The sequence below is a fragment of the Rutilus rutilus genome, assembly GCF_951802725.1.
Source record: "Rutilus rutilus genome assembly, chromosome: 7".
NCBI lineage: Eukaryota > Metazoa > Chordata > Actinopteri > Cypriniformes > Leuciscidae > Rutilus > Rutilus rutilus.
In genome coordinates, this window is record NC_140221.1 from 29350668 (window position 1) to 29366564 (window position 15897).

Genomic DNA, 15897 nt, shown 5'->3' on the forward strand with positions numbered 1-15897 from the left:
TTTAAGTTTGGTGTGAGTTAATGGTAACAAGCAATATTTGGCTCATGCATACTCAGAAATAAATGTATGCATCCAGCACCTATCTGTGATTTATGCATTTGTCAGTAATCTCAGTGCCTAAACAGTAAGTTGGATGGTGTTGTTATGTGTGTATTAAGTTTGAAGTCCAAAGTCTATATTTTTGTGCACTTTCCCAGTATTGAATTCACGTGTTTGTGCTATATCACAGATGACTCTTAATTGATATGAATACGTTTTCTCTGACTGAAAAACAATAATGTATGTCTGTCATGAGTAAGCATTTAAATGGATCTGCAACTTCATATAATTCAAATTATAAGAGTATTGCATTAGTTTAACAAGGTTGTAGAGTGAAACATATCATTATTAAGACTTGATTCAGAGAAATATTATTAATATTATACATTACAGAAGGTATTTTTTTATGTGTAATCAGCAAACTCTTGCTTTTTTACACATGAAGGTAATGCTGACATAATGGCACAACCTTTGAGCAAGAAGCAATGATGAAAACCTGTTTCTTTGCAGTTGCATGCATTTGTAATTTTCTGATGTTGTATTGTGTAATGTTAAAGTCAGCCTTTGTTCTCAAAATATGCAACCTATGCTTTTTGATGACAATTTACTGTGATATACAAATTGAGATACTGATTTCAGGACATCAGAAACATATCATGCTTTTGATTTCCAAAGCTCAAGCATGTGACCTGCTGTGAAAATAGTTTTTTACACACTTATAGGATATTATTATTTAACATGTTTTTTCAATCATAGTAATAAATGGGTAAGACTCCTAGAATTATATGAAATATAGTTTTATTTTTGTATTTTCCCAATATTTCTTTAATATAAATTAATCTTATTTCACATGGAAAAATGACAGCACATTTACTTAAATGACATCTATTGCATTTGCCTACACAATGGCTGATACACATTGGCAGTTACAAATTAGCTCACATAATTATATTAATGTAGTGATGTAACAGTAATATATACAATGTAAGTGACTTTATATTGCATCAATGTAGCCCTAGAAAACCATCTTGAATCTATGATGTGCCAAAAATGTGCTGATGTTACATTTAAATGTACCATGTGAACAACTGAATTAAAACAGTGGTGCTTCTTCTTTGGTCTTTTCATTATTCAACACGTTCTACATTCTTGCATTTGAGAGAGCAAAATCAGATTGGGAGTATCAGAGGCAAGGCAAGGCATTTGGTCACATTTCCACAAAAATACCCTTATAAAATACATGCTTTGGTGGAACAGGTCTGCTATCTTTCTTTTTCTTTTTTTGTATGTGCTGTATACAACTGAGGCTGGTTACTAAACGCTACTAGACCAGAAAAACGTTGTTGTTTTTTTCAGACGACTAATTATATCTTTGCTCCAACACGTATCTAATAGGACTTTTCATCACCTGGTCTGCAAATCTAACACATCACAGTCTAGCGTAACATTCATCAGTGAAGACAATGGGAGTTTACTAAGTCCATGCAAGCAAACAGTACACAATGTCCCTGGACTAAACTGAAAATGCTTGCCTCATCTGAATTTCAATCTAAACCACAGAAGGCAGACAAAAACAATAGCGTTCAGCCTGAGAACACGCAACTTCTTAATAAAGCAACCAATTACGTTAACTCCTACCTGAGCTCCTTTACAGACACGCAAATTACAACTCCATATTATGAAATTAATTGCACTGGATTTTTAATATACATCTATAAAAAAAGCTTTTTCTTTCAGCATGCACCTTCATTTCTATTGCTATATAATTCCATACAAATACGTACATTGTTTTCACTTCAAAAAAATTATGAAATGGCTTTGTAACAGTAACAGTTAGAAGCATATTCTTGGGGGGAAAAAAGCATTAAAGGATTTTTTACAAACTCCATTTCAACCCCATTCATTTTGCTGTGTCACTTTCCAACCACCATTTGGTGGGGGATGGAGAGATGGAGGAAGATCTGGAATAGACAGCAGATATGGAGGAATCTCGATGTTCTCAGTGCATTCTTCCTCTTCTATCTTTAAAACTCTGAAAATAAAAGGAGTAACAGGTTATACTGCTGAGCTCAAGAGCATGTGTGCGTATTCTCTACCATTGGAACCTATATGCAGGTAATTATGCAAATGAAACAGCTGCAGGCATCTCGCTTTAATGTGTCAAGGTGACCTCTAAAACAAGATTGTTCATGTATTTTGAATGCTCTGAAGCACACTTGCACCCAAGCAGCTGGAATTCCTCATACATAAAGATAAGCAACATGTTCAATCATAACAAAACTGGTTGTAAAAAGTCTCTCTGTATTTACTATAATAAAACAGAATAACAGATAACAGGAGGGTTTTTTTTGTCTAGGAGAATTATTAAATTTTCAAATTAATTATCATATCATATATATATACTCAGACCCTTTCCAAAAAATTTGAATATCATGGAAAAGTTTATTTATTTCCATAATTCCATTCAAAACTTTCAACTTTCATAGATTATAGATTCAGGGCCCACAACTTAAACGATTTCAAGTATTTAGTTGTTTATTTGTACATAATTTGGGCTTCCAGCTCATAAAACCCACGAAAACAGGATTTCAAAAAATTCGAATATTACATGAAATCACACAGTAATTACACAGTGATACCATGGTCATTGAACCAGGTTTTGGTTCTTTTGGCAGTGTGGGCAGGTGCAAATCCTGCTGGAAAATGAAGGAAGCATGAAGTGCTCTGAAAATGTCCTGGTAGACGGCTGCGTTGACTCTGGATTTAATAAAGCACAGTGGACCAAAGTCCTCTTTTCTGATGAGAGCAAATTTTGCATCTCATTTGGAAACCAAGGTCCCAGAGTCTGGAGGAAGAATGGAGAGGCACACAATCCAAGATGCTTGAAGTCCAGTGGGAAGTTTCCACAGTCTGTGTTGGTCATCGGCTGGTGCTGGTCCACTGTGCTGTCCACTCAACGCAGCCGTCTACCAGGACATTTTCAGAGCACTTCATGCTTCCTTCAGCAGACAAGCTTTATGGAGATGCTGACTTCATTTTCCAGCAGGATTTGCACCTGCCCACACTGCCAAAAGAACCAAAACCTGGTTAAATTACCATGGTATCACTGTGTAATTACTGTGTGATTTCATGTAATATTCAAATTTTTTGAAATCCTGTTTTCGTGGGTTTTATGAGCTGGAAGCCCAAATTATGTACAAATAAACAACTAAATACTTGAAATTGTTTAAGTTGTGGGCCCTGAATCTATAATCTATGGAAGTTTAACGTTTTGAATGGAATTATGGAAATAAATAAACTTTTCCATGATATTCAAATTTTTTGGAAAGGGTCTGTAAGTACATATATATATATATTCAAATTTAAAAATTCTAATTCAAATTGGTTAGATTTTTTAGGGAAATGAAAGGGATCTCTGTCTTTTATTCACTCAATAGCCTACGAAAGCGATACGAATTCATCACAAAAACAAAGCGCAATATATAATAAAATTTAAAAATGCAACACTGACACATCAGCTACGTCTTTTAAACATTTGGCAAACGTAGCTACGATTACAGCGGAACATTCAAATCAGCGTTGGCGCTGCCGCTGCCCCAGAGAGAGCAGCTGTCATGTATAGGTATGAAATAGCTTTACAAAAAGTAGCATTATTTCTGTGTTACAGTAATTCAAATGATCACAGAAGTACTGAGATAAAAGTTTATATGTCATAATCAGATAAACACTGAAGTCTACAGTAGTGATCAAAATAGATTTTAAAAAAAGTATATATTTTTTTTAAATAATTCATTCAAATAGGGGAGGTGTGGCGCAATGGATAAGACACATGCCTTTGGTGTGAGAGACCCGGGTTCGAATCCACTGTGAGACACCAATGTGTCCCTGAGCAAGACACTTAACTAGTTGCTCCAGAGGCGTGCGACCTCTGACATATATAGCAATTGTAAGTCGCTTTGGATAAAAGCGTCAGCTAAAAATGAATAAATGTAAATGTAAATAATTATTTATATATATTTTTTAAATAGACTGCAGCAACTAACATTTTGTCATCACCTCTAGCAAATTACATTATAGCTGACAAATCAGAATCGTGGCATAATTGTGATCTGTTTTAAACAAAAGAATTGTGATTTTCAATTTCCAGCTCATTGAGTAAAAACAGCATAATAACCTCATGTGATGAAACAGGTTGTGAGAAGGAGGGGGAGATCAACTCATTAATACCCTTTAAATTCTGAACATGTTTAGGCAGCAACATGGCTTTTAAAAAACTCAATGTCTATGGTCACATCCTCAACAAAAAAAAAGATTTATAAAATGATAAAAACATCACATTCCAACCATTTGAACCATTGTTTAAGAAAAAGGATAAGTTAATATATATATATATATATATATATATATATATCAAAATTATTTTGATTTTTAGAATGCACATTAGCTTCCTTTACCCTTAAAACTAGATTCACTTTTAAATGTTTAATAATTGTTGATTTAACTGAGCATTAAACTGAGAGGTAGCCATCCAAAACATTCTGCGGTCTTCTGTAACCTGAGGACAGGTTAAATGCATTTTAAATGTCTGTGTGACCTGTTCAATTCTGCATGCACCACATATGCAGATTCTTACACAATGTATCTTAAATTTGGCCAAAAATAAATTAAACGGGTAATTATCTTAATCTGTTGAATGAACATGTTTGTGCCACACACACAATTCATAAATGTTGTTAATTGATCTTTCATGTGCCTGTTTTGAAATTGTTCAAGAAATTTTTGGGGGGTGGAAACATGACATTTGTTTAATGTTATTATAGAAGATGTTATATTTAAAACCATCTGGGGAAAAAAAATCTTTCCAACTAGAGCCCCTCCAGTGAATCTCAGCCATTTCCAGCCCTGCGTGCGAGGAAGAGAACTGATCATTTGTCAACATCAAACTCAAAATAAATGAGACCTGAGCCCAGATAACCCATCTTAGAGAATGAAACATTAATTGGAAACAAACCAGCCTTTCCAAATCACCATTCTGTCCAGTATCCTGCATTAAGTACTAGGGCTGTTTTACTGACGTCTTTCCACGGTTGAAACACTGATTGAGTGATTCCATGTGACATGATACGGATTTCGAGAAGTTGTACTCTATCTTTTAACACTTTCAGATGCTCATTCATGTTTATTTCGCGCTGTAACTGGAATTATTAAGGCGGAAGAGAAGATCATGTGCTTCTCTTGAGCTGGTCTGCGCCAGAGCGATCTCACGCCACAGCGCCAAAACAGTATTTAGCCTATGTTTTCGAATTTCGAAAGAAAATGGACGTAATTTGAAATCTGAGACTTTGTTTCATATCAATAGTAACAAAGCACAAAGATTATTGCCATTTATTGGATGGGATGCACGCTACAATGTTCCATTCATTCATCAACTGAAAACAGGATGACTAATCGACTAAAATATCGGTTCATAAAAATGAGAATCGATTAAAATCGAGAAATCGATATTTTTTACCCAGCCCTACCTTCCTGATGTCAAAGCAGCTCGTTTCTTCTCTCTTCTGGAGAGCCATTCATCAATGCTGCGCTTAGATGATCTACCTTGGTCAGGGTCTTCCTTCCGTCGCTTTTCATCTGACAGGAAATTACAACAATGTACTCAGTTTAACAAATTGTGAAAATGTATAAGTGTATGTCAACAGCCTGATCAGCACTAAGCATGCCTTCTCTAAAGATCATTGATACACCTAAAAGGCATCAGGAGATCACTGTAGCACCTCACCATCAATCTTTTGCTCCAGCATCTGCATGTAGCTCTCAGACATGTGTGAAAAACGACAGTTTGGACCAAATACACACTGTCCTGAAAGGCAGTGAGAGAAACAAGCGCACTATCAGGTTCATAAAAGAAAACATATTTAACTAAAGAAGCAACACATCTTCTTTTACTCTGTCAAATGTCTTACCTGTCTGAAGAAACTTTCTGCAGGGTTCCTTTGTCCGCTCTTCATTTAAAACTGTGGCAACATCTGAAAATAAAAATTACAAATTAAAAAAAGTGCTTTACCTTAACATAATTGTTCTAAAACCTCCTGCTGCTGTGTGTTGTTTTCTGTGAGTGGGTCATTCCTGGTATTCAGAATCAGTGCCTTTTGGCCATCATAAAACGTAGAAATTCAAACTCAGTTTTTAAAAGAGATTCTAGTGTAATCATGATAGGGTGATGTAAAACATTTGAAAAATGATTTTGGTCAAGCTTGGGTAAATACATTTAACCATTTATTAAACAAAATAAAATAAATGGAAGATCAAAAATGTCCACCCTGTTCGGGACAAATGAACAACAGTTTCAAATACTAATGGATACTAATTTAGTATTATACTAATACTAAAAACTACTTGTTCCATTTAAAAAGATATCAGTTAATAAGTTATCAGAAAACGTGCATATTGTGTGTGAATTGTACCTCTCACAAACACATCATTTTACATTTTTCGTTTTCAGATTCAAATGCCTAAACAGCATTTTTGTTTACTTTTTAAAATACTGCATTATTGATTCTCCAGTACATTTTCATTGTCACTGAATTATTTTTATGTTTTTTGCTGATTTTATGACATAATAATAATTTTCTATCTCTCACATACAAAAAGGTTACATAATTATTTTAGTTTGAACTGGACTTAGATATGAAACAATATGTAAAACATTGCCAAAGAACTTTAACTACACTACTTCAACTTTAAACATACATTACTTTCACAATTATGTCCACTCTTCAGTGTCCACTCTGTTAGGTCTTCTGAGGGGACATTCTGACCTAAAATCAGCCACTGCACCGCGTCTAAGCAAAAAGTAGCTAACATAGAAGGTGTATCTAATAAATAATTGCATGGTTTTTAAAATTGTAATTTTAAAACTATGATTTTTTACTAATGTTTTTTTATTTTTTCCTTAACAGGGTGGACAAAATAAGGTTTAACCACCTCAAATTTGAAAGAGAAAATCGGTAAAACACCTTGATTATAATTGCAAAAATAAATGTAATAAGTGAAAAGAATATATTAATTGAATATTATCATAACTGTTGATATACCCAACAATGTAAAAAAGTTATTTGGATAAAATAATATATAGTAAGTGTCTTAAATACGAAATTGGGATACACGGGCCTGGGAACATATGAAACATTTTGATATATGGTGGTTCAAAATCCTGCAAAATGTCTTCAATTATTTTTTAATAATGCTTAGAATTCAAACTGTGTTATTTATGACTAAGACAGGTTTAAAGTTTATATTGTTCAACATTTTAAGGCAGTAAGTTTAGACTGGGGAGTGGGGACACAAAAGGCACCGAATCCCAGGAATGCCCCGAGTAAGTTACCTCTGAAGTTGTCAAACCAGGCTTTCTTCGCCCGGTGGTGCTGCACGCCGAACAGGTGCTTCTTTCTGTTGTGTAGGTTGTCCTGAAAGCTGCGGTCACAGTAGTCGCAATAATACCTCTTCCCCATTGTTCTCAATGCAGAAAATACTACAAATCAGACCTAAATTAAAATAATAAACTTAATGTTAATTAAGTAAATATATACTATATATCAATATATATCAATATGAATTTTCGATGTCGTCTTCGATTTAACACGTTACTTCTGTCAGCCAGTTCAATATGGCGGCAATAATAATAACATACTTCTTCTTCTTCTCCTCCTTCTTCTTATGTCTTTATTGGCGGTTGGAAAACCTGCTTTACCGCCACCTACTGAAAGGGAGTGTGGATCAGAAGTAGGGGAAGAAATATATATATATATATATTAACTGTATGTATTTTCCTCAATGCTGTTGTAAGGATGTTTTTTAAAGTGAAGTTTAGTTTTAATTTTTCTTTTAATTCCTTCCTTTCCTTTTCATATAGGCTACATAACAACCCATCATCACATGTTGGACAGATTCTGGTTGATTGCAATGTAAACACATTCCATTTATATGTCTACGAAGACATTTATGAAGTGTCTTGTTGAGCCCTGTATGTCCTATTCTGAGATGAGTGATAATCCTTTCTTCACTTTGCTTTTTACTCATCTCCCTTTTCATGCCAACAGAGCTTTGAATAGTATACACGTCTTCCTGTATCACTAATATCCCAATATTCCTGCCATATTTTTTGAGTTTGATCTTTTATGATTGCTTTAGCCTCAGTTTTACTTAATGCAATCTGCAAATCTACTGTTGTGATTTAAGAGATTGTTTAGCCAACATATCCACTTCTTCATTTCCTTTCACACCAACATGTGCAGGAACCCAAACAAACCATAGACTCAACCCTTTATTATGTAATCTGTATATTGTTTGATATATTTCAATTAGCATATCAGGCCTGCATGATTTCCCTGTTTTTATGCTTGTGAGTGCAGACAAACTATCAGACGCAACTAAAACATTTTTGGGGTTATATTCTTATATTCCAATATAGCCTAATGGCTACCAGTTCTACTGTATAAACTCAAAGATTATCTGTTGTTCTTTTCTTGATATATTTTCCACATTGTGGGATGTACACTGCAGCACCTGTTTGTCCATTTTTAGGGTTCTTTGAACCATCTGTGAATATTTTATTAGTAAAATTATTAATAACATGCTGGCTGCGCAGACTCAGAATTAGGCCACGTATTTAGCGCCCTCTAGCGGACAAACGCCTTCTTCTTCTTCTAATGGTGTTATACAGCGGTTGGCAAACCAACTTTCGGTGCATTACCGCCACCAACTGGACTGGAGTGTGGAGCGCTAAAATAAATTAAATTAAATTAAATAAAAAAAATACATAACACTAAATTCTGCAGTCTAATCCTATTTCTTTAATATATTTTATAATAGCACTATATATTTTAGATTGTTCTGCATGCTCTGTCAAAAGGCTTTTCATATTAAATGATCATGTAATGTAAATCAACACCCATGTTTCTTACTTCCTTAATACGTTTTAACCTTTCTTTTACACATTCTGTCTGATCACAATAATTCACTGACCCGTTTCATGTTTTCCTATTTTAAACACTGAATAATTTAGTATAGTAGGCCCTATTCGAATCGGTCAAACGCCTCATTTGAGACTGAATTTTGTTTGAAAAGTCAACAATTGTTGGCGTATTTTAGTTATCAACTAATAATGTGCAGACTATCTTGATTTCATGTGTATATGTCTGTGTCTGTCAAAAAATCTCCATAAACAGAATGGAAGCATGTAAAAAAAGATGTCTTAATAGACATATAACTACCATAAATTTGTAATATTTAGGTCTGTTATTAATGTATTCAAAAGATCACTCTGTCTGTGCCACATGATCACAGGATGTGAAATACTCAGCAATAGTTAGTTGCATTATGTTGCATTATATTATTTCATTAATAAAAGGAAAAAAAGGAAAAAAAAATTACTGGTTAGTTGAACAATTTTGTGCTCTCCACCGGTTACAGTTTGCGACCAAGAATTGAACAAATACTTATATTAAAAACGTTTTAATGAAAACTATTTCATTCCAGATACATTTTACATGAGTAAAACACATGTGCTTACTGGGCATAATTTGGGTTTAAATGAGTTAACTTAAAAGCTAAACTTTAAGAAGGTGTGCACTGTGGAGAAGGTGAAATATAGCTATTTAGATAAAAATGTTACTTAAAGGGATAGTTCACCCAAAAAGGAAAATTCTGTCATCACTTGCTCATTTTGTTCCAAACCTGTATGAGTTTCTTTCATCTGTTTAACACAAATACGATATTTTGAAGAATGTCAGTAACCAAACAGTTGATGGGACTTCTATAGTGTTGTTTTTCCTATATGGAAGTCAATGGGGCCCAGCAACCGTCCGGTTAAAAACGTTCTTTAAAATATCTTATTTTTGTGTTCAACAACTTATTTTGTGTTCAGCAGAAGAAAGAAATTCATACAGGTTTGGAACAACTTGAGGGTGAGTAAATAATGACAACATTTTCATTTTTGGGTGAACTATCCCTTTAAGGGATTCACTTTCATCGCGTGAAAAAAAAAAAAAAATGCAAAGAAAGTGAATGATGACTTTGGCTGTGGAAAAAAAGATGTAAAGAAAGTGAATATTGGTTGTCCTTAATATTCTCCAGAGTAAATATTGAGAGTTTTAATTTTGAGTGAACTGTTCCTTTAACTGTAAAATCACTTCACACACTCCTACTCAGCAGGTGGCAGTAGAACTCAAGCTTTGCTATCACACCTTTCATATTAAATATGCAGCTCTGCATCATCGGTATACACTGAAACAGCTCATGTGCTGGTGTGTGGCGGTATAATACGGTGAACGCAACCCACTTTGACTAATCTATTCGTCCATCTTTGGATGTATTTTTAAATGTGGTGTCTCTGACGTCGACTATAACCAGAGACTGAAATCTCCCATCGGAGCACAGACGCTGTTACAGCACACGGGACCGCTGGTGAGTGACACTGGCCCCGATGGCCAAGAACACGCTGTCTTCGCGCTTCAGAAAGGTGGACATTGATGAATTCGACGAGAATAAATTCGTGGACGATCACGATGAGGCTGCAGACCAGCAAGGACCTGATGCGGCGGAAGTCGACAACCTTATCAGGCAATATCCTTTAATATGAGCAACGTTTTTGGGGATTGAGACATGAACGTGAAGCCCGTGTGACATGAGCGCGCGCCCCGCTCGGTACAGTACTAGGGCATGATGACGTGATGATTGTGCTGCCTTGTTTACAAGATTTTAACATCGCGTTGTTTTGTGTTCATTTAAGCTGCAACGACACAATTGTTATAGTTTATAAAATGCATCATGGTTTCCATAAAAATATCAAGCAGCACAGCTGTTTTTAACATTGATAATTGTAAGAAATTGTAACAATGTTTCTTAAGCATTTTAGAATAATTATAGTTTACGTAATATTATAGATGAAAGTTAACTTTATAGCTGATATAATTAATTTAATTCAAAATGCTGACTAGCGAAATTAATATATATATTTTCTCTTTGGATGGGCCAGTGAAACAAGTGTCGTGTCATTTTTAAAAGGTTTTAAAGTTAGTGAAAGCATGTTTTATGCCTGGTAACAACTATAAATTCCCAAAGGTCAGTTGTTCAATAAGGAAAGATGCAAACGATACATTAACTTTTTTTGAGCAGTCATCTGTGAGGGGATCATTTAATGTAACCGTACATTAAAATCCATAAGTTCCTTACTTTAAATGGAACTGTTTTTCCACTGGTTACATAATGTGACCACTGACATGTTTATGTGTCCTTTTTATGAGACTGAGCAATCATAATTTTACACAATTTTTATTGTGACATTTCAAATACCTTTTATGGAGCTTTAACAGACAGACATTATCTTTTAGAGACGCAAATTGGAAGTAACCGCTCGGGTCATGTGAATGTTTACAGCAGGCATGTAAAAATGAAATTATTTACACTTGAGAACTCTATAAAATATATCAGAAACTCTTTTTAGTCACTTAAAACTCAAAATATCCTTTGATTTCAAATGTAACCAATAGGATAAAAATAGTTAATTTGCATTCAACACTTGATGGGTAGCCTAGCCTGTTTTGAGAAGCAGTGAAATGTTTCTCAAGTGGCTTGTGTTTCAAAATTGAACTTTTATTTTATAATATAATGTATTGTATTCATTTATTCAGCTGTTGAGAACAAGAGCGGTCTGACATTTCAGATACATCATTCTGTCACAGTGTTCCAATTAGGCTAGACCGCGCTCATCATAATAGGCATTTGAAGCAAACAGTCGTCTGCATTGTGTCACTGTAAATAAACCTGTTAAGGAGGGTTGTGAATCCACACGCTATTGTCACGTTGCCATTTGTTTCCCTGTACTGTATAGGCTGAGGTATACAATGGTGTGATTGTCTCTGTGATCTTCCTGTTTGTTTGTGATCTCCATGGTGCCAGTTTTGCTCACAGGTGAAATGTGCCTGAACATGATCTCCTCTAGTTTTTGGATAAAAAGTTGTTGCCAATAATGTGATAATTCATTCTGCTGTTACTACCCTCTCTGAGCTGTCTAAAGGGTTGGGATTTGGCCCTGGCAGGATGTGAAATGAAATTTGGCTGCCATATCTGAGGCCCGTCACCTCGTGGCTTCTCCCCTCATTGTGCCACTGCCCTGAGACCTCTTGATTTGCATCAGGCTTCCTCTTCCTCTCTGCTCTACCATGGTACCTGGTCTAGTAAGTTCCTGCTGATGTTATCTTGAGTTGATTTGGTGAAACGGCTGAAACCCGTGAGACTGAATCTTTTATGCAGAGTTTACTCTCACATGCCACAACTAGGAGATTCACTGTTCCAGTGTTTCCCACTTAAAGTCTCAAACCTGTAATAAGCACTCATTAACCTTTTCTATGGACAGTAGAGTATCATGTGAAGGTCCTCTGATGTGAGACCTTCAGGCTAGATGTGCAGCCTTTGAGTGTGATGGTCTGTCTGACTGGTGGGCATCAGTATCTGACTTGTTTCGCAGCACTTCTTCTGTGCAGTGGGGCAGAATGCAAAAAGCTTGATCTTGCTGAACTGCAAGATGTTATTATAGAGCGCTGAGCCGCACTTTGAAAAACAAGAGGTCCCAAAGGAACCTTACATGCTCCCTGATGAGTTTGTTGGCGTTTTGAATGAATCCCTGGCAGTACATGCTTTTACCACAGTCTTGATGCGGGGTAGAAAGGGGGTAAAAAAGTATTTATAAAAAAACTATTTCACTACTATGTATTGTGAAACATTATTACAATTTAATGACTATTTTCCATTTTAATAAATTTCAAAATGTAATTTATTCCTGTGATGGAAAAGTTGAATTTCCAGCATCTTTACAGCTGTCACATGATCATTGTCACATGTCACAGAAATCATTCTGATATGCAAATTTCCTTTTCTTTTTTTTTTTTTTGAAAACCATGAAACTTTTTTTTTTTTTTTGGATTCTAAAATAACAGCATTTATTCGAAATAGAAATATTTTGTAATATTATAAATGTCTTTAATGTCACTTTTGACCAATTTAATGCATCCTTGCTGAATAAAATCATTCATTTCTTGCAAAAAAACGATCTTACTGACCCCAAACTTTTGATGGATGGATGTTCCAGAGTGGAGTGTTTATTAGATGTTTTTGAATTCTCATTTATGGTTCTCTGAGACTGGTTATTTTGTGTGTTCGGTTGTCTTTAAGCAGTCAATTTTAGGGTATCTCTGACAACTTAATTCAAAACATGTGGACAGATCCATCTGGTAAAATCTTTCATGGTGTTTGTCGTGAAAACGTGACTTCCTTTTATGTCTTATTTTAATGAATGTCTTTATTTTGTTTCTGAATAGTTGAGAGTGAAATGTAAATTTATACTGCAACTAAAAAACGAACACTCATGCTTTAAGTTAGAAAAGAAATACGGTGATGGATATGTAATTCCAAACTTAAGTGGAACGTCCTCAGCACAGCAAGAGAAAAGGACATCTGGGGACAAGAAGTTCCCAGATGAAGAAGAAAATATTCTGGAACACAAGGGCGCTGAAGACGAGTGGCTTGAGACTCAAGAGTGTTCTCTGTTTTGCTTCTATTTTGAGGCTTTCTGTTTTTATCATTGAGGTCACAGCGTCTAAAATTTGAATAGTTAGATTAAAAGTTGATATTAATTCATTTAGACACTGAAATTAAACTAGGGATAGCCGTCTATCTCTCATATTAATGCACTGTGTCATTCACAGTTGTTGGAGAATGTAGTGGCAAGCTGCTTCAGCGTACCAGACAATCAATCATCCGTGTTCCTGAGAGTTTAGTCCCGTCTAAAAGAATCATTTGTTTTGAGAAATTCCTTAGGGTTCAGCTTGAGTGTGCGCGTATATGTTTGTGACATCTTCATCCGAGAAACCTAGTTCCCCCTAGTCAGCTTATGCAAAATTTAAAGCTTCACTTTTTAAATTTACTGTATGATTAGAGCTAAGGCTATTGATTGTCTTCCTTAACCAGCTCTAATGCACAGGGGACATGATGGCAGCCCTTCATATTGCTCTTAGGAACCCTCCAATCAACAGCAAGAACCCTGCAATAAAGGTACAGACAGTTTGAACAAAAACGTATTTTTACAATGAAGTATATAGAGCACAGTTTCTTAAAATACGCCATCTTTTCTGTCTTTCATTCCCAGGAAAGAGCTCAGACTGTGGTATTGAAGGTTCTGACATCATTTAGGGGCAGCGATATAGAGCCCGCTGTTAAATCTCTCGACAAGAATGGAGTCGATCTTCTTATGAAGTATATCTACAAAGGCTTTGAGAGGCCCGTAGAAAATAGCAGTGCCATATTGCTGCAGTGGCATGAAAAGGTAAACCCAAGAATTTTGTTTCAGTCAGTAGTTCACAATGTAGGTACAAAACCATCAGATATGTAATACACATTTTTAGTGGGCTATATATAACATGAATAAAACATAACTTTAATGTGGGATGCATGTTTTTTTTTTTCTCCCTATCTTTTATAACAGGCATTTGCCATTGGAGGACTAGGCTCTATTGTTCGAGTTCTGACAGCCAGGAAGACTGTATGACTACCTGAGCAGACCTGGAAACAATGTCGCTAAGAGACGCAGAGGACATGAGGCAGGTTCGCCTGTTACTTAAAGGAAAGAACAAGAGACCATCGTTTTGAATGCTACTGCCCTGATGAAGAAAAAAACTTAAAAAAAAACTAAACGGTAGAGAAACAACAAAGCACTTGTTTCAAACTGAAAAAAATATGCTTGTGTAAAAGTGAAGCAACGTTCATATGTCAATATATCATAAATTATTCTATGATATACTGGCATCAAAAAAAAAGATTTCAATCCGACATGGTTTTTTGAGGGGAAAAATGGAAAACAAAACAATCCCGGTGTACGTGCTATAAGTAACATGAGGTGAATAAAGATCAGGTGAGTGTGAGCATCAAAAGCGAGTCGGTAATTCAGTCAGTGAGGTTGTTATTTGATTAGTAAGATTTAATCAGTTTTATTTTCTTATTTTAATTCACATCTTTGTCCCATACTCCTTTGTTTTGTTTTTGTGCAGAAATTTAATAATGGAACCAGTGATGTACACCAAAGGGGTAGAGTGGGGATCATTGTAAAGTGCCTGCTACAATAAAGTAAATGGATCTCCTTTATGTTGTCATCTGTGTTTGATTTAATTTTAATGTATGATTTATACAGAGTATGAACATAACTTACCTCATCGGCCACATAATAAAATGGTAATGCTGTACAACAGACTTGTCTAACCTGTTTGAAAGTTGTATCGGGACGGTGACCTACAGAAGCAGGAAGGGCAGGGTAATTAAGATAATGCATATTATCAGGAAAAGAAGATAAAGGGGTCTTCAAAGAATTCTGAAGGATGTAATACTGATAACTTCTATCATGCCAAGACCAGAGCCCCAGGGATATCATTCATGGAACAGAGTGCTGTAATCTCACTGCTGGGCGGCACAAGGACCAGGAGCTGTATTCATCTATAAATGTCAAATGGTTTTTCACGTGTATGGGCTGAATCGAATATTTGGCTTAATTAGGGATGCACTGATATTAAAATTTTGTTACAACCAATAACTGATAAATGGTCTATTAAATTATACAGTTTTTGTCTAAATAAAATACTAAATGTTCAAATCAGTCATTTAAATGCTACAAGTGAATCACAACATTTATTGGATTTTAATTGAATATTAATGCTGAGATTTGATAAAGAATTCAAGCGTTAAATTATTAGTGTTTTAGAGAAGTTAAGTAAATGATAATCCAGTTTAAAGGATGAAATGAGCATAAACAAA

The 15897-nt window shown here is 35.1% G+C and overlaps 2 protein-coding genes across 2 annotated transcripts; one reads left to right on the forward strand and one right to left on the reverse strand.

Moving 5' to 3' along the window:
- Positions 1–817: 817 nt before the first annotated feature.
- zmat5 (zinc finger, matrin-type 5) lies at positions 818–7743 on the reverse strand. The gene is made up of 5 exons (XM_084413131.1): positions 7424–7743; positions 6003–6065; positions 5819–5899; positions 5562–5670; positions 818–2071 (listed from the first exon to the last, which is right to left on the reverse strand). The coding sequence occupies exons 1-5, from the start codon at positions 7548–7550 to the stop codon at positions 1930–1932; spliced, it is 522 nt and encodes a 173-aa protein (XP_084269257.1). The 5' UTR covers positions 7551–7743; the 3' UTR covers positions 818–1929.
- A 2536-nt stretch (positions 7744–10279) lies between these two features.
- arpc5lb (actin related protein 2/3 complex, subunit 5-like, b) lies at positions 10280–15234 on the forward strand. Its single transcript, XM_084413280.1, has 4 exons — positions 10280–10662; positions 14076–14148; positions 14243–14419; positions 14579–15234. Exons 1-4 carry the CDS (start codon positions 10523–10525, stop codon positions 14639–14641), a joined length of 453 nt encoding a protein of 150 aa, XP_084269406.1. The 5' UTR covers positions 10280–10522; the 3' UTR covers positions 14642–15234.
- Positions 15235–15897: the final 663 nt, after the last annotated feature.

Excerpts from the sequence above, each read along its gene's own strand:
- zmat5 (XM_084413131.1), bottom strand. The coding sequence starts at position 7,550 with ATGGGGAAGAGGTATTATTGCGACTACTGTGACCGCAGCTTTCAGGAC. Across the intron at positions 6,066-7,423 it reads CTGGTTTGACAACTTCAGAG|ATGTTGCCACAGTTTTAAAT; the intron begins GTAACTTACTCG and ends TTTTATTTTCAG. Across the intron at positions 5,671-5,818 it reads GCTGGAGCAAAAGATTGATG|ATGAAAAGCGACGGAAGGAA; the intron begins GTGAGGTGCTAC and ends ATTTCCTGTCAG.
- arpc5lb (XM_084413280.1), top strand. The coding sequence starts at position 10,523 with ATGGCCAAGAACACGCTGTCTTCGCGCTTCAGAAAGGTGGACATTGAT. Across the intron at positions 14,149-14,242 it reads GCAAGAACCCTGCAATAAAG|GAAAGAGCTCAGACTGTGGT; the intron begins GTACAGACAGTT and ends TTTCATTCCCAG. Across the intron at positions 14,420-14,578 it reads TGCTGCAGTGGCATGAAAAG|GCATTTGCCATTGGAGGACT; the intron begins GTAAACCCAAGA and ends CTTTTATAACAG.